The 23,942-nt window shown below is 44.4% G+C and overlaps 1 protein-coding gene and 1 long non-coding RNA gene across 2 annotated transcripts in view; one reads left to right on the top strand and one right to left on the bottom strand.

The window, feature by feature from the left end:
* The window catches only part of LOC125750439 (uncharacterized), a 25,551-nt gene extending 18,294 nt beyond the window's left edge, over window positions 1-7,257 (top strand). Inside the window, exons 3-4 of the long non-coding RNA XR_007400343.1 lie at window positions 3,600-3,714; window positions 7,124-7,257. This is a non-coding gene — a long non-coding RNA (uncharacterized LOC125750439). The remainder of the gene's footprint in view (window positions 1-3,599; window positions 3,715-7,123) is intronic.
* On the bottom strand, window positions 7,183-23,942 carry LOC125750437 (neuronal vesicle trafficking-associated protein 2-like). Its single transcript, XM_049028269.1, has 5 exons — window positions 23,751-23,942; window positions 23,122-23,272; window positions 18,946-19,065; window positions 9,061-9,171; window positions 7,183-8,380 (listed from the first exon to the last, which is right to left on the bottom strand). Exons 2-5 carry the CDS (start codon window positions 23,245-23,247, stop codon window positions 8,204-8,206), a joined length of 534 nt encoding a protein of 177 aa, XP_048884226.1. The 5' UTR covers window positions 23,248-23,272; window positions 23,751-23,942; the 3' UTR covers window positions 7,183-8,203.

The raw sequence follows: 23,942 nt of genomic DNA, 5'->3' as shown, positions 1-23,942 counted from the left end.
CTCTTGTCAAAGTTCTTTTTTTTACTTGAGTAGGATTTTATATATATAGTGCTCTGTGAGAGGAGGTCTCCAGCATGTAGAGTGCAATGGCCTTTTGATTTTCGCCGGTCCCACTGTCCTTGTCTGAAAATGGCATGGAAAATCTCTTTTTGTGATTCTTGTGAAAATAATACATCATAAATAAATTACTTGTATAAATCCTTATTACCCCGGAAACCACATGAATGCCTCAGTGTGTAAAGGTTTCAGTTTCTTGCGCAATAGGCTCAGCGTGGATGTGAAATATGTACTGGAGGTGGGGTGGAGAGGATGGTGAGAATATTACCTGCAGACAGCAGCTTGTCTGCAATGAGGAGAAGCTGATAGCTGCAGGATTTTTCTATTCATTCGCTCTGTAGTTCTCTGGGGATGTAGCTGCACTTGGCCACAAAGACTATAACATGGTTACACCTACTGCTCATTTGGCCATTGAGTTCCTTTCCAATGACCAAGACTTCAAGCGAAATGATCACTAAGTGAAAATCACGGTAGTCTAAGCATGGTGGTGACTCTGCTTACAGCTTTACCCTTCATGAAGTGAACATTTTTAAAAAACATTTTGTGAAGTATACTTCGGAAAGCCTTCTCACTCCGGCGTGCGTTGATGTGAGACTTCCGAAATTTAATCATAAATGTGCGCATTGGTCGGATAAATAAAAAATTTTTTGATACTATTGTATTTGTGAATTGGTCTCTAGACGAGGCAGCCACTGTAAGAGGCATGGTTGTAATTGCTAGGAGCTGAAGTCATGGACGCTTGTTAGTCTTAGACGTGTAGATGGTTATACGTAGACACCCACCTGGACAGAAGGTGGGTGGAACTCTAAGTGCCTCTCGGGGCTCAGAGTCTCTGCCTCGATCCAGTAGGTAACTGTCAGAGTGTTACCTCACCACTGGGTCCTTCAGCAAAGGGTTTAAACTCAAAAACTGCTCTGGGAGCCCTGGATGAGCAGTTCACCCGCTGCTTGGTCCCCAGGCATCACTGTCAACCATCTTACATTTGGGATGTATGAAAACCAAAGAATTCCTGTAAACCTAAATCCAGTTAATCCAGCACAGGTGGGCAGCTAATGAACACGGAGCCAACGATAGTCAACCGGCTATTTGCATACATGCCGTCCTGTAAAACAGCCGTGCTGGCAACGCTGTCATCATTTTCTCGTGTGGGATTGTTGCCATTGGGACGCCACAGTCTCATTTAGTTCATTGCCGAAGACACCATTTGTAGTAACGAGTTCAGCCTCGTAATCGTCCAGCTGTAGCTAAATGTGGTGCATTTTACAAATCGCCATGGCATTGAAATTCATGGTCAGTAACGGTGTAAGTGACGGTGTAAGTAACGGTGTGCACTGATGGTCTGTCTTGCAGCCAATTCACATCACTAATGACACTTAAAGTGGCGTGTTACACCTGTCTTTCACTCTTGTGTGCAAAGTGCTTAGCTTGGCAGTGGTTCACATCACCCTGTTGCGGACCATCTGTTAATGTTGACTTGTGACTTTGAGACAGTATGCTTACTGAAAATAGAACGTTTTCACTGTTTTTATTGCAACACCTTAGTGTTGGGGTGGGAGAAAAAAATCAAGTGGTAGATGCATTGCGATGTGGATGTGGACACATTCACAAATGTCAAGAATCGACTTTCTAAATGTTAATTGATAATGTAACGCTGACTGTACGCTAAAGGCAGAAATTGGGAGTGCAGCGCCCGTGATGTAGCAGAGATTCAGGAGGCTGAGCGAGAAATCCAACTGGCACCCTCTGCAGTAAAAGCTACTTCGGCTTCTATAACCTGGACAAGAGCCACACTAAATGCAAATTGTATCAAACTAAACTAAAATATTCTGGAAACACGACAAACATGAGAAACCATATTACCCGCTTCCACAAGGAGGAGGAAGAAAAACACCCAGTTGTAGCTGCTCGATGGTCCTATAGTGGTGTCAAAGCTTCCACCTAACTCGGAAAGGACGAAGCAAATTATGAACTCCGTCGTAACTTCTATTGGGATTTGCACCCGTATTTAATCGTTGAGAACTAGGGCTTTCGCTCTATGTTGCGCACTTTGGAGCCAAGATACAACATCCCATCTCGAAGATATTTTACTGACACAACGATCCCCACACTCTACAACGAGACTGAAACCGAAGTTATGGAATCACTGAGGAAAGCGGGTAGGACAGCTGTAATGGGATACATGGACATCCATTGCCACAGAATCTTATGTCACTGTAACTGCACATTTTATCACTGACGAGCGGCTGAAGTTCCCTATCCTGAAGTCCACAAGCATTACTTTTGTATAAGATCTGCTGGTACAGAATTCTGTATTTTTGTATGAAAGCTGTTTGTGATTTTGGTACAACGAAATGTTTTTGGTTTCTTTAGTCATTTATTGCCCATTGCACACAACAGTAAGATGCTGGTTAGAAGTCATATTTTTTATATTAGTGATTCAGAATATACTGAAGTTCACAAGCATTATTTTTGTATGAAAGCGTTCGTTTACTGCAAGTATATGTGGCTACAGGCACACTTATCCTGCAAGCCAGTGTAACCTTCCAGGTGACTTGCCATGTCTCTTCCTTTTGTTTTATCAATAAAAGATACTGGAAGTAAATTCATCATGGCCCCATTACAGATACTTTCCTTTGAAAGTTCCAAGTAGTCACACAGTGAGGATAAAAGACATCCTGGGTAGAAAAAAAAGATGCATCGATAAGAATTTTATCTTAGCATGGCAGCCCTGTGAATTACAATCGCCGTTTGCGACCTTCGGCTCACGTCTCCGCTTTTTAGACGCGAGTGAGACGCCTCGGCTGGGTTTATGGGGACACGGTGTGAGGGACTGCGTGATCGTTTAATCCAGACGTACCTGCCTGTGCTGAGTGAATTACACGAGTGTTAGGGACCCTGAGGGCGTGACGCTTCGCAGAGAGGCAGAGTGACTCTGCTTCATCACCTTTGGCTTTAATTGGAAAAGTACGCAGAAGAGGGACATGGAAACAGGATTTAAAATTAGACTCCGGTGACTTACCTGGCTTGTGAGAAAGGTCTCACCATTTCACTGTTTGTGCCTCAGGGCTGTCATAGTGGCCCGTTACAGCCAGTCATAGAGGCCTGAGGGTCCCCCTTCCTCCAACATGTGTGACTCTCTCCTCTGTGTTTCTGTCACCAATTCCAGAACAGGTTACACTCATAAATTAGCTCAATACTGTCTCCATACCAACACAAATAAGCGATTTTCCCTTTACTATCGCTATATAACAGGTATAGAAATGAAGTCTGCATTTCAGAAATTCAGAAATTTCCAATTCTTCTGGAACGGGATGCAAAGGGGTGCAGCATCTCCATCAGCCGAGACGCAGCATATCCTCCTCCGCCCTTATCGTCCTTCACACTGCAGCGGAATAACAGGCCGACGTCTCTGCTCATTTTATAGCTGCCAAACTATTGACCATTTAGTTATGCTTGGTGTCAGCTGACATCAGCATCGTTTGCATATGAACTTGTGAACGTGTGTTTTTCTCTCCAATGTGTTTTCTCATTTGGTCCGACAGATTGCAGAGATCCTTCCATTCGTGCATCTTCCAGATGCTGATCCTGGATCAGGCTTGGGTCTGGAGCCTGTCCCAGGTGCCTTAGGACACAATATATCGTATAATTATATTTCAGGTAATAATCCTAAATTTCCTTTGGGATCAATGAAATCTGTCTGTTTGTCTGTCTGTTGGCCATCTGTCCGTCTGTCTCCATTTTACATTAAACTTTAATCTGGGCTCCTGATGTTGCGTTTTCACCTACTTTTCTGTCTTCAATGTTGGGTTGAATTATTAATGCAGTTGATTTGATTAAACTGGACAGGCGAGGTCTCCGTCTGTCAGAGCCCGTCTGAATGTGAGGAGCCTTTCGTTGCAGTCGTGCCGGCTGGCCGGGTGCCTCCACATTGTCATGCACACGGTCCCGCTCCCTTTCGCCTGAATTAGCCAGCATGTGCTTCTGAGGCTGAAACACAGGAGATGCGAATGCAGAAGCGGAACTCTCTAGCTGACTTTTCATTTGTGAATAAACAGGATTAGAGCCTGAACACTGAATCATACCTGTGTGGCATACAAGATTAATTGCAGTGCCGCCCCTGGGTTTTCAAAAAGTCCTGCGGATATAGTTTTGGACCGTGACGAGGGGTAAACATTACCTGTGGGTGGACCTTCATATGGTCAGATGATAAGGTGGTTCTGAGTATTAATGAGCCTGTAATTTAAGCGGCCTGATATCATTCATGTGGGAAAATCATTGTTGAGTGGAAAGCAGGGAAATTAAACAAAGCAAAAAAACAATAATCAGTTTAATTGAATACAGTTATATTCTGAAAACCCGTGGGATGTGTTGTAATGGAAATGTGACAGGTGTTTACTGCCATTTGCAGCTGTTCCCCTAGCTGGTCGGAACACATGGGCTCACTTTAAAATTACTGTTTACTTTTCGGTTTATTATTAAACCCAATTAAAGTCTTAATTTTTGTAGTTTTAACCATCGATTTTCCTGTGGTTCATCCAGGTACAGCACTGCAGGACCTAGCCTGGCTGTAGTTCACAATTTGTTCTGTCTGATAAAAACCATAAAATTTTCCTGTAGGACCAAGATACCCAGGAGGCAAACAATGGTCTGTTACAAATGCATATATCTATATCAGGTTTTTCTGTTGTATATTTATTTATTTGTTTGTTTGTTTGTTTTAGCACGTAGCTAGCTATCAGGTGATCTTCTCAGTAAGATTGGTGGCCGTGTTGCAGCATGATGCCTAACGCGTCCTGTTGATAAGTGTGGTGTCGCTCAGATTTCACTGTGAAATAGGCCAAGGAAAACAGCCAAGACAGAGGGGCTAGGGGGGGGTCCGTAGCTAAACTAGCTGCTGTGCTTGGAGAGGCGATGAGCGTTCATCACCCCCGGGGAATCACGCCTGCGTCTCTGTAAATATATATGCACAAGCAAGCACCTTTGAACCAAATTCATTCTTAAAGCTCAGGAATGCTTTAAAAAATCCTATTAAAAATAGCTTCTCCTGATTTAACTGGATTGGGCAAATGCCTTGGCCAACACAGAAAAGAAACACACAAAGCTATATTTTTCTTTCACCGGTCCCATGGTTGTGTTATTCATCTCAATCAGATCAAGTAGCCCAGGCAGATCTTTGTATGCAGAGGCCAGAAACGTTTTCTAAATAATTCAGCCTTTTTTTCATTCTGTAAATATTGCATACACTGAATTGAATTTGTGTCCCCTGGCATGCGAGCAAAGATTAACAGCAGGGCGACCAGGAGCTGTAATTGGTGCAGAGAAAGTAGGCCATGCCTGAATTCCTGAGAGCCTCCGTACATCTCCCGGGGTGGGGGCCCGCAAGTACTCCGCTCAAACAAACAGTGGCCTTAAACGAGGCGTCGACGGGTCCCTTTGTCTGGCAGGCAGAGAGATCCCTTAAATCCACCTGGTCTCCCTAACAGCTGCAGCATGGTTTTTGGTGCTTAATCAATGCACTGGTCATTAATGCATTTAATAAATGTGCATTTCAAGGGCCATGTGTCAGAGGGAAGAGAGGACAGCGTCTCAAGTCTTTAAGCTCCTGTGTCAGGCTGTCTGGATACCTCTGCATTGGGTGTTACGGCAGTGAAGGTCGACACATCAGATCCCTTTATATCTTATGCACTTAATGTTTGTTAATAGGAGCTGCTGACTGGTCAAAATGGTCCATAACATATTGCAAACCCAGTAACTTTAAGCCTGTAAATCTGCCTGATTAATGTACTGTAAATATAATAATGCTCTATGATAGTAATAGAGGTCTTTCCTGTTCTCTCTACAGTTTTTCTGGTGGTTGTTGGATAGTAACAGTAATTGAAAGTAACTGTTAACAGTAGGAGTAACTATTGATTGTTGCAGTTTTTATTGTCAAAGTACAAGAATAACCTTTTTTTTGCCTCTCGTTGATCTCCATCTCACAACACTACGTACCTCTGGGTTGGCGGCTTTGAATGGATGAATCTTTGGCTGTGGTAAAGGCTTTTCCCACCTGCATGCTAATGTTTTGGTCCCTCGAAAGAGGCTGGGTGAGAGGGCTGGCAGGGCAGCATGACGCCCCTATAGATGCTGATGTCACCAGCATCGAGGGACCCCTTCCATTATTTCCCTGGTGTGTGGAACACACCTCATCTTTCCAGAGTCTGCCAGGATGATCCCATCTCAGAATGACACCTGATGACACACTAAATTAGTGCCAAGACCCAAATATTTCTGGGCTTCGTTCAATTTCTTCACCTAAAGGGATCATGGAAAGTTTTATGGAAAGAAACACGCAGACCAATTTAACATTTCATACAAAGTATGTACAACGGTGGAAATGCAGCATGGAAAGGCACCATAATATAAAACGGGGATTCAAACCCAACACCCTTTGGATTAAAAGTCTACAGCCTTAGACCAGAACTCCACCTGCTGGTTCGGCATGAAACATCTCTATCACCCCCAAAGACTTTTTAACTATGTTTTGTTCAAATTAAAATGGACATAAATTAAAATATGAAAAACACATTGAAATTACGTTTCTTTGCCAATATATTGTAGAATGTTATATCCTTCCAACAATCAATCATCCATTGTCCAATGGCTCGTCTTGGTCAGGTTTGTGGGCCATATTTTTATGTAATACACATAACTTTGTTTTCTTCCCTAGCTGTTTACATAACGCACACGGTGAGATGAAGATCACAGGGTGGCCAAACAATGGCTATTCCTGGTGTTTGATAATAGGTGAGACTGTGCAGGCACATGCACAGTCATACACTACAGGCAATTTAGAGACAGCTAATCATATAAACCTAATAACAGGGTACCCCTCACCCCACCCCCAAGAAAAAAACACCCAGCATGTTCAGGATATGATTGGAAAATTACAACTCAAGTGAGCAGAGTGATGTTGGACACAGCATGTTCTGTTTATTTCTCCGAGAAATAAACGAAATACAATGAAAGTACACCACACTTTGATATTTATCTAAACTACATACTGTTTTTTGCCTCTTTGTAACAGACGTCAACGGCAAGAAGCAAAGTTCTGATTTATTTTGGATTGAAACAGGATGCAATTGCAACATGTTTATTTCTTTTTTATTAAAAAGTCAGACTAAGTAAGAGCTTTGCCTTTGAAGGCCACTGTTCAGGAAGTATAAACATCCCATTTTGCTGAGTGGGAGTTCAAAGACACTCGCGACTCTGAGAACTGGCTCCAAGGGGACAAGCATCACAATCTGTCAGCAACTCAAAGGACATACAGAAGACTGTCATCGCTGTTTGATTTTACACGATAAACTATTAGGGACATCCATTCTTGTGAAATATTTTATGTATAAACTGTGTTGTGTAATAGTTACTGTATAAAACACTTTGAATATTGACCTTGCTTTTGTATCAACATTCCATTTTATAACCAAAATGTTGTACAGGCATTAAAACTGAATTATGTGGCCATACATGAAATGATGACTTGCTATTAATTACATAAATAAAGGTACTTCAAGGAAAATCCTTTTCCAGAATCTTTAGCTGTTTGGGCCCTGCCAAAAGAGAAGTATTTACTGACTTATTGGCAGAAGTCGTAATCTTAATCGTTCAAAAGGAATGTAATATATACCATTTATATTACTTAAGAATAACGTACATTATAACCACCTTGACAGCTAATTTACACAAATGTAACAGGGTCTCAGCGTGGGTTGTTCTCTTTCAACTGAATATTCATTCACAGCAATTAAAGACTACGCACACCATCATAATAAAAAGGGCTAAAATGGACAGCTTCCGTCTTACGATGATTTCAGGAGTGCATGCCAGTAATCGGTAGGAAACACCACATCTCAGTTATGGCAGACAGATGACGGAAAGAAATGAATAAAATGTTTGGGGCCATAACATCATGCCTATTTACAAAGGCTTCGTTGTTCATTACGGAATAGAAAACATCAATGACAAGAGGGAGAGAGAGATATGGAGGGGTTTGGACAAGGTGTGAGGAACACAGACTGGCCCACAGTTCCCCATCAGGATTTATGGACTGAGACACCTCATATATCTTTTCGTTCTCCTTTAAAAAGATGGCCTCCGGGGGGGGCGCTTAGTGGTCCTCGGGGCCGTGCTGGGCGGGGCCTGCCGGTTGCCATGGTGACACCGAACGGGATGTGCTCTGCTTGGCCATGCTGTAGTGGCTGATGACCGTGTAAAAACGTGCCCGGGAGCTGCTGTCCTGGTTGGCATAGTAGGCTTCCAGTGATGCTGGGATGCAGCGCTTGTGCTGCGGGGACACGAGGGCACCCCCGTGGGGGCCGTTACCTCACCAAGGCTTTCACCACTCACGTTTTTCCCAAAAAAAATATAACTGGCCTATCTCCGTAAATTACAAACCGTCTAGAAACCCAACAAAGAGCCCCTATCTCTTCCTCTCTTGTTCGCACATTCTGCAGCTCATCCAATAAAAGGCTTAATTATAACATATAACTAATTAACTGAACCCACAGAAAATTCACCGACCTAAGATGCGCTATTCCCGTTTCATTATAAGTTTTAATTCTTTCCACTTAAGTCCAAATAGCAGAATACCCTTGACAGAATGAATATACAAAATATGATTGCTGAAAAACAGGAACAATTGAGAGAGCTAGCTAGGGGAGATGAGGGATTAATTAAACTCGGGACACTATAATATGAAGCAGATTGGTGTTTGAAAAACATGGGCCTGTGTCAGATTTTTCAGTGGAATTGATTCAGACAAAAAGTGATTATGCTCCCTTGAGCATTGGTATAATATCCTGACTCTTAAATTAAATCCAAGTCCTTTTCCTCAATGTTTGTCATACAATAGTCAGAGGAACACCTAACAACTGTGACCTTTTTCCCATATGACAACCCTCCCTATGGTACAGGAAAAATGATGCGAAATCGTTTACGACGGAGGCTGGCGACTCGGGCACTCACCTTGTAGACAAAGCCGTCCGGACAGCTGTGGTCATAGGTGAAGGCTTTATATACCACCAGGAAGACGATGCAGGCCAAGAAGGCCAGTGCCAGGAAGATGAGGACCGTGACCTGCGATCGAGGGACAAGGACGGGTGGCCTAAAGTCAGCATCAAACACGCTGCAGCCTTAACGTGTCTCTCCAACTGCTGACAAAGGGCACTTGAAAGTGGAGCACACGACAGACAGGTAAACAGGCGCCCTTTATCTTGGGATGGCCAGCACTGCCAAACACTCTTAAATCACAAGATAAGGGTGCTTTAAGATGACAAGCGCCTTGCATATCAACGGCTGACTCAGAGGACTACGCCATTTTGTTTAAACCATTTGCAGCAGCATCAGAAAAACACTTTCATCTGACAGTCGCAACCCCTGCCAGTTTTTCTGTGAAGAGGGGGCTCTTAGAGCGCAGACGGCAACGCCCCATGTCAGACGCATGGCGCACGCAGAGCCAATGCGTCATCTTCGCCTCTGCTGGGGATTTTTTTCTCAATCATCCAGAAGAGCGTTTGTGAGGTTGGGCACCGAAGTTGCTCAGGAAGGTCTGGCTCACAATCTCAGTTCTACTTCATCTCAAAGGTGTTCGATGAGGTTGAGGTCAGCGCTCTATACAGGTTAGTCAGGTTCTTACAGACCAAACTCACCCAACCATGCCTTTATGGACCTTGCTTTGAGCACTGAAGCACAGTCATGCTTGAATAGAAAATGCTCTTCCCCAAACTGTTCCTACAAAGTTGGTAAGAATAGACTTGTATAAAATGAGATCCCTTCACTGAAACTAAGGGCCCCAGCCCAGCCCCTGAAAAACACCCCCATACCATTATCCCCCCCCCCCCCCACACTAAACTTTACAGCTGGCACAATTCAGTCAGGCAGGTAACGTTCTCCTGGTCTCCGCCAAACCCAGACTCGTCCATCAGACTGCGAGACAGAGATGCGCGATTCATGACTCCACAGAACACGTTTCCACTGCTCCAGAGTGCAGTGGCGGTGTGCTTTACACCACTGCATCCAGCACTGCTTGGTGATGCAAGCAGCTGCTCGGCCATGGAAACCCATTCCATAAAGCTCCCAGCACACCGATTTTTTGCTGGGGTTAATGCCAGTGGAAGTGTGGAACTCAGCAGTTATTGAGTCAACAGAGCGTTTGGCAACTTTTACGCACTATGCATTCAACACTCAGTGACCCCACTCTGTTACTCTACTTGGTCTGCCACTTCACGGCTGAGTTTCTGTTATTTGCACACGCTTCCTCTTTGCGATAATACCACTTGCAGTTGACCATGAAATATCTAACAGGGGAGATATTTCAGAAGTTGACATACTGCTATGGTGGCATCCGATGACAGCACCACACTTGAATTCACTGAGCTCTTCAGAACGAGATTCAAGATTCAAGAGGTTTATTCGTCACGTACACAGTTATAAACATACAACATGTAGTGAAACGTAACCCTGGTTATGCCGAGCAGCTGCGCATGATAAGGGCGTAACAAAATATAGAAAATATAAGAAAAATAATAAGATAAAAAAATATATGAAATGTTCAGCTGTACATAATTTATACATAAGTGTTGGGTAAAATGTATTTTGCGGTGCAATATAAGTGCAATGTGCAAGAGGCCTGAGGTATGTGCCAACAATTTGGAGAGGGCGAAAGCAGTACTCATTGGATTATGTCAGTGACTGAAGAGTCACTGTAGAGTATGGCGGAAGACCTAGAGGCATTGAGTGTTGTCCTGGTTTAGGAGTCTTATGACTGGTTTAGTTCCTCTTAGACCTTTCCGTTCTGGTCATAAGGCTGCGGAAGTGTTTGCCTGAATTCAGCAGGAAGCACAGAGAGTTATTAGGTGGGAGGGGTCCTTGGAGATTTTTGTTGCTCTGGTCCTGCAGTGGCTGATGTAGATGTCTTGGAGGGAGGGCAAGGCAGATCTGGTGCAGCGCTCAGCTGCTCTAACCACCCTCTGCAGGGCTTTCCGGTCCTGGGCAGATCAGTGTCCGAACCACGGTGTGATGCTCATGGTCAGGATGCTCTCTATGGCAGCTGAGTAGAAGGCCTTAAGGACAGCGGGAGAGACCTTAAACCTTCTCAGCTGCCTCAGATGGTAGAGCCGCTGCCTCGCCTTGCTGACCAGAGCACGTGTGTGTGTGGACCAGGTGAGATCCTCCTGTAGGTGGACACTGAGGTATTTGAAGGTGCTCACCCTCTCCATTGTAGCACCATTGATGTTGACAGGTGGGTAAGAGTCCTGCTGCCTCCTGTAATCAACAATCAGTTCCTTCATTTTGCTGAGGTTCAGGTGGAGACTGTTATCCTGGCACCACCTTTCCAGGTTCGATTCTTCTTCCACAAAGATTTGTAAACCTGACTGCATGGCGAGGTGCTTGGTTTTATACAACCGTGGCAATGGGTCTGAATGACACACCTGAATTTAACAATTAAGAAGTGCGTTCCAGTACTTTTGTCCATATAGCATATGTTACTAGCACAATGTATAAAAATCAAGCACATACAGGTCAGGAGCTTCAGTTAATCTTCACATCAAACACGAGAATGGGGAGCATGAGTGGTAGACGGGCCTGTGTGAGATTTTCAGAAACTGCTGATTTGCTGGGATTTTCATGCACAACCATCTCTGAGGTTTACAGAGAATGTGCTGAAAAAGAAAATACATCTAGTGAGCAGAAGTTCTCTGGGTGACAATGTCTTGGCAGAGGTCAGAGAAGACTGGCCAGACTGGTTCAAGCTGAGAGAAAGGTAACTGTAACTCAAATAACCACTCACTACAACCAAGGTATGCAGAAGAGCATCTCTGTATGCACAATATGTTGAACCTTAAGGCAGATGGGCTACAGCAGCAGAAGATCTCACCGGGTGCCACTCCTGTCAGCCAAGAACAGGAGACTGAGGCTACAGTGGGCACTGACAACATTGAACAAGGGAAGACTGGAAAGAGTGAATGGATAGACCAGATAAACATATAGATACCTAATCTGCGTATGTGTGTGCAGATCATGCATATATTACATCGTGGGGACCAAATGTCCCACAATGCGATAAAAACCTGATATTTTGATGTTGTGGGGACCAACTTTATAAAAATCTGTGACTGCAATCAAAAAATTAAAAATGGGAAAAGTCTCATATTTGGGTAGGTCATCATGTTGGGATAGGAGTTTCCCCCATACAAATGAATGGCGAGTCCCCACAGAGATATAATTACAAACCTGTGTGTGTGTGTGTGTGTGTGTGTGTGTGTGTGTGTGTGTGTGTGTGTGTGTGTGTGTGTGTGTGTGTGTGTGAATGACAGCAAAGGGAAGCTCACATGACTGAGATGGGCCTGTATTTGGCTAGAGGAGACGGTTTAGCAAAGGATAGCCACGCTGGCATCAGCACACAGGAAAACGCCCAAGGAAAGAAAACAGGCGCTGAAGGCTTTAGGAATTAGGATCTGTGCCCATTTCTGAGGATGGAGAGAAAACAAAACTGAGTCTTTCACACTGACTGGGACAGTCTGCTTGTTTCCAAGAAGCACACGGTAAAAACACTATAGGCAGAGCAAAGGCCATCTATGTCCATGCTACTGTATGGAGTCTGCCTTCATTCATAATCATGTATGAGGAGCAGTAATGAGGACACGCTGCCTCACACCGCCAGGGTTTGGGGGCAAATTCCTCCTCCACTCTTTTTGTGTGGAGTCTGCATGGTCACTTCCGGGTTCCACCCACAGTCCAAAGACATGCGGTTAGGCAAATTCCAGCGGTGGGGAAGGGTTTATGTCTATCCCGTCCAGGGTGTACCCCAGCCTCCTGCCCACTGATGGACTGGCATCCCGTCCAGGGTGTTTAGGTGTGCAGGTGAAAAGGAATGAACTGCTTTTAACTGGCTTAGGTATTGTTGATGTTGATCACACTTTCAAAGGCCTTGAGGACACAGGAAGCCTGAAATCTGCTGAAAGGAAGAATTTCTGAATTGCTTCCAGTCTGAGAGCAAGCTCATGAATTATCTGCCCATCAGCTCATATTAATAGCTAATTATTGCATTGCATTAATTAGATTCAACTTTGCTTGAAATGGAAAAGGAATAGTGTAGTGATTAAATGTCAATTTAGCTTCCACACTCAGCTTGAGGGCCTAGGCCTTCCCAGCATAATCAGCTTGGGATCCCCCACAATGCAATGCGCAATGAGGTGAGCCAGTCATCCTGGAAACCTGAGGTCCTTCAACTTGCTCAGGATGAAAGTACTGTGTGACTACAGTTGACTGCTAGCAGGAAGGAAGAAGCCTCGAAGTTTCATTACTGGCAAAATGGAACAGTGCCCCTTAGATGCTAAATCATGTCCTTTTTAAAATGAGACTGTACAAAAGAAAACACACACAGACTTTGAACAGTCCTATGTACTTGCTGCTCTGATAACAGAGGACTAAGAAACAGCATTTAACATGAAGAGCCCGGCACGTTTCCATCCCGTGCAGAATGGCCGCTTCGTCGGGACAGCATGCCGCGTGCGGAGCCAGCTGTGCTCACTGATACCACACTCACTAATTCACTCGTGACGGACAATGCTGGGAATTTGAGGCGGATGAAAAGTCAAAGATTCTCCATGTCCGCTGATGTCTAGCAGGCATAAGGTGGGAGCAATGAGACGAAAACAGTGTAATCATGCATTAATAGAGCAAACGCAGATGCAAACACACATATATTTAATCTATCTTGTTTTGTTTGTGTCTCTCAGCTCAGATACCCCATGAATACCACACAAGCATTTCTAATGGCTTCACGTTAAGCTGCACATTGCCTCCAGATTAAAGCCCTCATTCTATATTCTGCTGAGTGATGCGAGGCCTTGTAAGCTGTGTATTATTTCGGAGTGAATCCCCTGGTCAGGTCACTGAGATAACAGCCTAATGCAGCCCACGCGGCCAACCAACCGGGGACTGACCGACTGCGATAGGTGGGAGTGACTCTCAGCTGCAGACCATCTTGGATAGAAGCGTTTTGAACCTCAGTTCATAGCTGTCAGTCAGGTGACCATCTTGGAGACGCGGGGGGGCAAAAATCCTCCCAACATGGTAGACAACACTGGACACTCCACAGACCTGCAGCACAGGTCAGTTAATTTTCTATCTGTTCCAAGCAACAAATATTCATCATTTATCAACAGAAAAAAAACATAGATATAAGAACAAACTGCAAGCTCTGGGCCCCATATGCAGGCTCCCGCTGCAGTATATCGGTGGTAAGAGTGTCCCTGATAGCTCCTCTTTGGCGATGACTCCCTGCCTCTTGGGGAGGATCCCTTCCCTTACTTCTGCCAGGATGAAAGCTTACGAAAGTACAGATAACTTTATGTCCATTTACATCCAGCGGATTACATTTGATGCATTAATGAATACCTTTTCTGCTGGCCTCTCCATATATCTGCATTGGAAAATTTGACTGATAGCTGATGTACTATTATCTAACGTCCCAGGTGCTGCCAGCGAAGCTCAGCAGCGCTTATTAGCAGGGTAACGTTACATGGTTTTTAATTCTGCGGAATGCAAAGGATCGACCTGATGACCAGACTTCATAATGAATTGTAAACATGTCACCAGTCATATAAATAAAATACAAATAAAAGGCCATGTCCCATTTTGATTGACCTCCCGCCCCCCCCCCTCCAATAACTTAGAGAACGACTTGTTCGTCCTTCATTGTTTTGGGGTGGCAATTTCATTTTGCATGATACTGTGTGCGAAGTCTAATAGGGTGAGCAGGGGTGTGTCTGAATTCAGGGGCTGCATCATTCTAAAGTGGCATTCGAAGACCAAATGGGTCACAGAGGCATGACAAGGTCGTCCCATTTCAAAGGCTCCTCCAAATGCAGCCTGGAAATGCATTATTTTGCTGAGATCCCAAGATTCATTGCGGGAACCTTCGAAGGATGCGGTCTACAGGGCTGCACAGGCCGCATCCTTCAAAGGACGCCATCCCTGAATTCAGACACAGCCCAGAAGATCCATGTCAGGGGGGACAGGTTGACCTGGCACATGATTGGCAAGCTACCATTTCAAAGGACCCGCATTTCACTTAAGCCTTGAGTTCTTGCTGTGTGCTGATTGGTCAGTCTCCCGATAATCATGCATGTGTCACTAATTTTATTGTGAAACAGCTGGATGAATCTTTCAATCAAGGAAACAAACCAAAGCACAAGAAGAACTGAACTATTTAGCGAAGTACAGTAGCCTTTCATGTTTAAAGCAGTTTGTAAAACCTGAAGTAGCTCAAAGTGTCCTCACTCACATGGATTATCTGCTCGCTCTAGGTTTGACCTACAAGATTTTTGTGTCCCCCATGCTTATTTAACACGAAGGTCCTAGTTCCTGTTGTGTGCTGGAAAAGCGACACATGAAAGCGGCCAGGAGCTACTCCTAGTCGAGACAGATCAGGAATTCGGACTCAGGAAGTAGGTTCCTGAATTTTGGTGTGAAAGCCCCCTTTGATGACTGCCATTTTTTCATTCCTTACCCAGGGATGGAGGCACGTTTAATAAATATCATGAATCCACAAGATTCTCCTCTCCTGGTTTTCAATCTCAGATGGAATTCTTTAGAAGCACAACCCAGGCTTGTCTCCTCGTCGGTTAGTGCATCCAACTGAACAACAACTATGCAGCATTTTGGCTAAACAAATGTTGCAAAAATAAATGGTGGGCAGCGGAGTACAGCCTTGTTACACCCTGCAGGTGGGTACTGCTATAAGGGTGTGACGTCACGGGACAACTATGAATCTGCTCCACTGTAATTACTACCTTCTCCCAACAAAATCAGAACAAACTATCTTGTTTTTCATCACCTTTCCTGTGTGGTGCATTGAAACCAGGCCAAATCACACACATTCCCACACTCTCCTATGATATTAACACTCAGTGCGCCACTGATACCTTATTCATCCCCATGGGGAAATTGCCTTCTTTCCTGAGATACACGTACAGATGAAACCAAGCGTGGGGGTCACAGAGCAGGGTCAGTCAGCGTGCAGTGCCCTGGAGCTGGGGGCCTCGCTCAGGGGCCCAACGGCGGCAGCAATCTGCTAGCCCTGAGACTGGACCCGACAACCTTCTGAACACAGCTCTAACCCACAGAGCTACACACCACCTATGTATAGACAGAAAGCCCTCTGAGTACAAAATAAACTGAAATGTCCTTCTTACTTAAATCTCATTTTTGCACACACAGCTCTGGGGTAAGTGTGACGTGTGTCAGGGAGGGGGCGGCTAGGTGGGGGCGGCCTTCACGCTGTCGATCTGCTCTGCCCCGATAACTGTACCGCTCAGTGCTGAGACAGAGGCAGGCAAGCAGGAAATAGATGATGTATAAAATATGCATGTCGAAAACAAAGCAGGAGATTATTAAAAATTCAAACATCTCACCCACTTGCACGATCCACCCCCCCCCCCCCTCGATCTTGCGGCCCTGCACCCCCGCCTTTTCAGTCCTCTTTTCAGAGCTCAGTTGTGCTCCCCTACCTCCTCATCCTGAAGGTGATGCTTGAAGAAGGTTGGCGGAGCAGCCCGCATGGCTGCCTACGTGGATACCAGTGAATCCCACTGCGTCCACTGCACTCCTGCTCTGGGAGTTCTGCTCCAAACCCACCTTCTCCAGGTGCCCACATCCATTTCAAACACACGGTTCCTGGAAGCCCAGGTCTACAAAATAGTCCAATAGTCTCATGCAATATGTCAGATCTTCACAGCTGGTTCATATGCCAACTGGCATAAAATTCCTTCATCCAACTTCATAGGACACATCTCTCAAACGGGTCGCAGTGAAGCTGAGTGGGCCAGGATCCAGCCCTGGCATTTAATTTAGGCTTGTGTATAGCTTAACATAATTGTAGGATGACTGCTTTTAACAGGCGCGTCCCGAACATGTAACATATGCCGCAGTCCAGTTAGAAATGCCAGAAAGCTGCACTGGCAAGCTGTGTGTCAGGTGGTTCTCTGGCGCCCCCACCCCCTCCAGAACTGCACCACCCCGAGACTCAAGCCCGAGTGGCTTCCTGCGTACAGGAGACCATAATCTGTTACCGTGGTCGGAAACAGGTACCCGGAGACCACCAAGCATTTTCTGTAATAACTGTTCGGGGAAGACAACATTCCTCAGTTTGAATATTCGCAGGCATGTTGACTCTGGACTCCACCCTAGACTGGAATAAGAGAAGTTTGCAGCTAAAATTAACTAGAATGGTCACCAGCTTTTGAAAAATGGCGGGGAAAACGAGGGGTCAGTTTACTCTGACGGTTCGTGGGGCTTTACACTCACTCAGTCGCATGGTCAGGGGAATTTCTCCAGGGTCTCCGTGACCAATTGATTTTGGCAACCAAAAGCAAGTAGAAAAACTACCTAAAGAGAAATGCAGTTTAAATACTCGGGAGCAGCGGCCAGAGCCTCGCTGTAATTGACCTGGTGAATAGTTCCTCGGCTGTAGGCCCCTGCTCTGGAATTTCCGAGGTCAAAGCGGGGGTTGATGGTGAAAGGCATCGGTGTGCTCAGCCTCGTGTCTGATACAATACCTCGCTCTGGCGGATGTGGAAAGGGCTCTTCCTGTGTCTGACCTACTAATCCAGTTTTTTTTTCACTCCTTTGTTGTTATTAAACAGCTCCTCCCAAATCATTCCTCAGGGAAACCTCCCGGAAAAGGTATTTCCATTCCAAATTCCTACTGTTTTGATCCTATAGATATCTCATTAATGTTTGGAAAATTCTGATTTACCCCAACTAGTTTCCTTTGTAGGTATTGTGTTTACATTAATAATCCAGAAGGTTTTCACATTTACTTTTGAGATGAAGATATGAAATGCTGAAAAATTTCCATTTTAGGCATGACTTCGGTTCACTGCTCAGCAGGTAAGAAACCCAGCCCCAGTGCACATGCATAGTGCTGCTTGACATATTTATAGACACTGACATCGCACATACTTCCTGCAACCGAAAGCCACTTCTGCTGCCATGGTAACTTCATCTGAAAACTATTCCCTCCATCCCTGAAGGAGTGTGTTAAAGGGCAGATGCTGTAGAAGCACCAGTGGATATTTTTCCAGGTCTTTCTAGGAAATCACAGAAAGCCACAAAGAGAAAGAAATGACTGAGAAATGTTTAGTTCTTTCTACCGAACTGGACAAGAACAGAAAATCATAAGCCAGTCAAAAATTTGGGGACAGATATGCATTTCAGCATGGTTTGGTTTCATGCCGAGATTTTGGTTTTCTGGTGTGGCTAGAAAAGGTCCATTTGCGTGTGATAGTACAGAGAGATTTCACTGGTAATATGATGTGTGTTATAGTACAGAGAGATTTCACTGGTAATATGATGTGTGTGATAGTACAGAGAGATATCACTGGTAATATGATGTGTGTGATAGTACAGAGAGATATCACTGGTAATATGATGTGTGTGATAGTACAGAGAGAATTCACTGGTAATATGATGTGTGTGATAGTACAGAGAGATATCACTGGTAATATGATGTGTGTGATAGTACAGAGAAAATTCACTGGTAATATGATGTGTGTGATAGCACAGAGAGATATCACTGGTAATATGATGTGTGTGATAGTACAGAGAGATATCACTGGTAATATGATGTGTGTGATAGTATAGAGAGATATCATATCATATGAGGATATGTGGGTGTTCATGAAGATTCTGACTCATTAATGAACTGTGAAACCAAGTTTTGTGTTTACAGATCTCATAAGACAGTTGGTTGTGCTGATTACCACAGGAGGAGTGTGCATGCAGTAAATATTACAGAGCACTGCGGATCTGACTCATGGTAACAGGTTGTGGATAAGATTTTACCTTGAGTCTTTCTGACACGCCTTCGTTGAAGCTGATGGTGAACTCCTCCACCTTCGGAGCCTTCATCTTGCCCTTGTTCTTCTGCTCAGTCTGATATTCAGTTCGGGTCTTCACCACTACCTGCCAATTAGGAGAGGTCCATGTGTAGACACCAGTGTTTAACAATACTGCACCTCATTCTAATCAGCTGACTACAATCATCCAGGGCACTACTCAATGACCACACATCTATTTTTTTTCCAAATATATGACTATATATGCCATCATATTTACTTTGCCTACGTTTGAAAAAGTACTGTAATAAAGACCATCCATTAAATTGTCAGCAACAACATAATGATGCCTCAGAGATATTTATAAAGGTCTGAAGTGTCTCTTGAAATACCAGTTCATTTAAAATTCACTTGATAGATAGACAGACAGACAGACAGACAGACAGACAGACAGACAGAAACTTTATTTATCCCCATGGGGAAATTCCGATATCCAGTAGCTCCGTCAAAATTTGTAAAACACTGATAAAAATAAAATATATAGCACACTAAAATAGAGACATATCAAACAGAACACAGTCCATTACTTATAATAGAGTTATAATAGATGAACGAGAGGGGGTGGAATGGGAGGATGAGGTCAGAGAGCATTACTGAAAAGTCTAATTGCAGTGGGGACAAAGGACCTCCTAAACCACTCAGTTCTGCAGTGCAGTGAGAGGAGCTGAGCACCACTGCCGCTCCTCTGCCCAGCCACGAGGCCATGGAGAGGGTGTCGACTCTTGTCCATTTTATCCTTTAATCTGTTCGATGTGGCCCTTTCTACCACTGTTCTGAGTGAGTCCAGCCTCCCGCCCGGCACTAACCTGGTTTTTTTTCACCAGCTTGTCCAGCCTCTTGGTGTTTTTATCTGTTTAGGCCGGTCTTTATGTGGCACCCCCAACATATAGCAGCATACAAGACGACACTGGCTACCATTGAGTGATAAAACATGTAATGTCACTGTAAATATGCAACATGTCATCACACACGTCAAAGGACCTCAGCTTCAGCAGAAAGAAGAGGCGACTCTGCCCCTTCTTATAAAGAGAACCTGTATTTAGGGACCATTCCAGTTTATCATCCCAGATATTTGTAGGAGGCCACCACCTCGATGTCCCGCCCCTGTATGGAAACTGGCAAATGAAGTGGCCTAGATCTTCTAAAATCCACCAGCATCTCCTTGGTTTTGGTGGTGTATTGATATGAAGCTGACAGGCTTGCATTAAGCATGAAAGCATAGCACCTAAGCTATTTCAATTTTCATCAAAGCTTGTCCACTTTACAGTGCTATATCCAATTTAAAAGCAATCAAATTTTGAAAAATGTCCATGTTATAACTCTGCAACGCTGCAAATGGCAAGAACTCCACATTGACTTCTTGATCATTATTATACACTCAGCAATATATCAATCTCTTAATATCATTAGGAATCCCAATACACCCTTCAAAGTGAAAGCACCATCACTCCAGTGTAACGATCAGAGGTGATGATGAATCACAGAGTCCGTGTTTATTAAATGGTTACCGTCTCTGTACCCTGTGGCCTCTGATCCAGCGACACACCTGTAAATCACTGCACCGCAGTAACATCCCACAGTAACATCCCACGCTCTGTAACATCTCAATCCAAGTCGCAAGTGACTGCAATAATCTGCCTATGTTCCTTCTCATCCATGCAAATTAAATGTACTTGCTGCTTCTTCACCACCTGCCTCACCTTGAAAATAACAGATTTTTATTCTGTTTTACCCGTCAATATGAACCCAACAGCATCAGAACAGCGGCTGCAGGCTTGACCTGGACCAACAGCTTCCAATTTGTCCTTCATTTAGCCATCTCACCAAGGCCTGCATCATCCTCCAGGTAACAGCTGTAGTTAAAGCAACTGGCACCTCGATTTCTGCATGTTGATAATCTGCAGGACACATTCCTCTGCAGTTATTTCTGAATATAAATAAATGCAAAAGTATGTTTTGTGATGGTATGAGTGTGAGGTGGGAAAGTTATTCATTATAAAGAATGGCATTTCTGGTAAATGCTTGCAGACGGACCCAGGTTACAAGGACATTAAAGGACAGAGAGAGGAAGAGGACACACACTTGGCAGGGGGTATATTGGGAGTTCTGTTAGGTCACGAACACACGACACAAAGTCTGCAGTGTTTTGGACTAGATGTAATACCAGCGAGATCCCCAAAGTCTGACGTGTGTTTCATCATTAAGCTGTCAGCTGCTTGTGTACTGTTTTAATTTTCTTTTTTAAGTGTACCCTTCGGTTTTCAGCTGCAGGTCTTTGTTAATAAATGTGACTATAGTGTAAAAATGGCTTAGGTGGGGGAAAAAACGCGCTCATATTGTGTTGTCAAGGTAACTGAACATTCAAGGATGAAATGTGACTGTTGATCCAATGTGATTTTGAATGAGATTGCCCTTTATGGTGTAATTCATACAATGAGCATGACCCATTAGCACCGGAGGTATCCGGAGAAGTGAAAGAAAACAATGCTCTGATTTCATGAGATAATTAATCATCTTTTACGACCGCCTGTTATGTGCCGGTGCACATCTCATTAAAAGCAGGGGGAGGGAGCACTGGCTCAAAATCACTGGAAACCCTTGACTGAAGGAGGCACCGGCTCAGCTAAATGTAACAGAAGGGATAACCTAAAATTTCCCATGATTCTATGTGACTGTGGTAATGGCGTGTGCGCCACCATTCCTAGGACAGTGAGCCCCACGGCCCGCCGTGATGAATGGGGCCAGTAGCGGCTACAGTCTGAACAGCACAACCACATCCTGTCTCTAACTGCAGTCCGTGGGAGTCAGAGACGTGTCTCTCCTTCCAGAAAACAAACGCGTCTCTTCAGCATGCTAACCATACATGAATTCTTTCCTTTAAGCTGCAAAGCTTAATTTCAGTACGATATACCAGAATTAACAATACAGAGAAAGTGTACAAAGTATAAAGACAAAGCTCTATGCAGTCAGTTTGTCTGTCTCAGGCAGCAGCAGAGCCCAGCTGGCTTCTGTGAAACTACAGCTGCTGTATATAATTTACTGCTTTCAGTGATGGTTAAGTGTTGCATTCTAATGAGTCTGCTACCTCTATCACAGTAAACAGAGCAGGGCATGCTTTAATGTATACCTTTTGCTCTTTCATTGTTTCTTCTAATTTTTGTTACATGAATTTTAGATCTTTTGAACTGTGAAAATCAGCCAGTCTACTGTTATTTCTGAAACAAATTAATAAAAAAAATTTAAGTAAAAAAGTTAGACTGCGATATCCTGATGTTCCCTGCTTGCCGTCGTCTCTACCTTCTTGGCTACCATGGCTACGAGGAGGCTCCCGACAAAAAAATCTACAGGACAAAGATGCTGGGAGTTGTCTGGCTCCCGCTCTAACATCCGCAACCCTCTAAAGAAGCTGCAGGCGCCGCGAGGTCCCCCGGAACGCGACAAAACCCTTCCGTGACAGGTGTGCGTCTCGCGCTCTCAGCCCGTGAGTCCGGCCGCGTCGCCGCGAGGTCCCCTGGAACGCGACAAAACCCTTCCGGACAGGTGTGCGTCTCGCGCTCTTAGCCCGTGAGTCCGGCCACGTCGCCGCGAGGTCCCCTGGAACGCGACAAAACCCTTGCGTGACCGGTGTGCGTCTCGCGCTCTCAGCACGCACGGCCGGCTGCGCTTACTGACTGTTCTGTACGGGGCCCCCACTAACCGCGAGATCACCTTGGTGTTGGAGGTCAGCTCGTCCCAGTCGCTACGCGTTTCATAATAAACGTGACTCACAAAAATTAACGTAAATTTATCACGCGATGCGCATTGTTCTTTGCGAATATATTTGCTTCAAATACCTGATTTAAACATTAGGAAACGGTGAAATATTAACGACTTCTATTTGTCAATACCACACTTTCAGTACAATTTCAGTAGAGTGAAAAACAAATGCGAAAATAATTCAGTTACTCGGAGTCTAAACATATAATTTAAAAGTGAGGGTTTTATAGTGTGTCTCTTTTCGTGGGGAATTTTACTTGAATTATCTAATTGATGTCAGAGAAACAGATCCCGTGTGCAGATATAATTTACGGCAATGATCACTAGCAACTATTTCAAAGTTGTAGAAAAGCACAAATTGTCTTACTTCGTCGGGAGCCGCGTACTGGAGATGGTTGACGTCTAGAGGTGTGATGAGAGGCACGTTTTTAAAACCATCCTCCGCACCAGGCTTGCTGTCTTTGTCCTGCAAATTACTCCCCAGCTTTACCATCCTTAAAGCAAATTGTCCTCGAGTCCTAAAATGAGAATATTCTATTGCATCAATACGATCTATTGAGAAATTTTACAAATCGCCAAACAAGTGCATCAAAACACAAGTGAAAATTAAATAACGTGTTTCCTGTTAGTCAAATGCCAGCTGGCGTGGGCGTTTGCTTCTAGTCTTTTTACAGACCATGTTGCTCCCAACTTTCAGTTTAGTAGGCTGTTCTTCAACGAGGCCTTGGCCGAAATCATACCACTTATTATTTCACGAACATAACAACAACAACGACAACAACAAAAATGATGATAGTAATGATAATAATAACAATAAGAACAATAATAATAATAAATAATACTTATCAAGTTACGCAAAGTTAAAAAAATGTACCTGACATGCCAGAAAATAAATGCACACGACTACTTCACGCTGCACGTTCCCCGGTTAAAACACAGGAACACATTGCATATTTCTTCGGATGGAAAATGCAAACAGACTGAGATCGAACTCACCGAGGTGAAGCCGCTGTGCTGTAAATTCGTGTATTGTGTGCAATAGGAGCAGCGGCGGAGCGGACAGGCTAGATGCGGCAGGGCAGAGGAGCAGATCGGACAGCGACCGTGGTGCTGATGAGGGAGGGAGGAAGAGAGGGAGGGAGGCTGGAGCCTGGCAGCCGGGCGCTGCAGGAACAAACACCGCCACTC

This window comes from Brienomyrus brachyistius, chromosome 10 (assembly GCF_023856365.1).
Source record: "Brienomyrus brachyistius isolate T26 chromosome 10, BBRACH_0.4, whole genome shotgun sequence".
Lineage (NCBI taxonomy): Eukaryota > Metazoa > Chordata > Actinopteri > Osteoglossiformes > Mormyridae > Brienomyrus > Brienomyrus brachyistius.
This window is presented reverse-complemented; position numbering and strand designations above follow the sequence as displayed.

What these genes read in the sequence shown, in the direction of transcription:
- LOC125750437 (XM_049028269.1), bottom strand. Translation starts at nt 23,247, where the DNA reads ATGGTAAAGCTGGGGAGTAATTTGCAGGACAAAGACAGCAAGCCTGGT. An exon ending in AGTACGCGGCTCCCGACGAA is followed by an intron (nt 19,066 to 23,121) that starts GTAAGACAATTT and finishes CCTAATTGGCAG; the next exon opens with GTAGTGGTGAAGACCCGAAC. An exon ending in CGGACGGCTTTGTCTACAAG is followed by an intron (nt 8,381 to 9,060) that starts GTGAGTGCCCGA and finishes GTGTCCCCGCAG; the next exon opens with CACAAGCGCTGCATCCCAGC.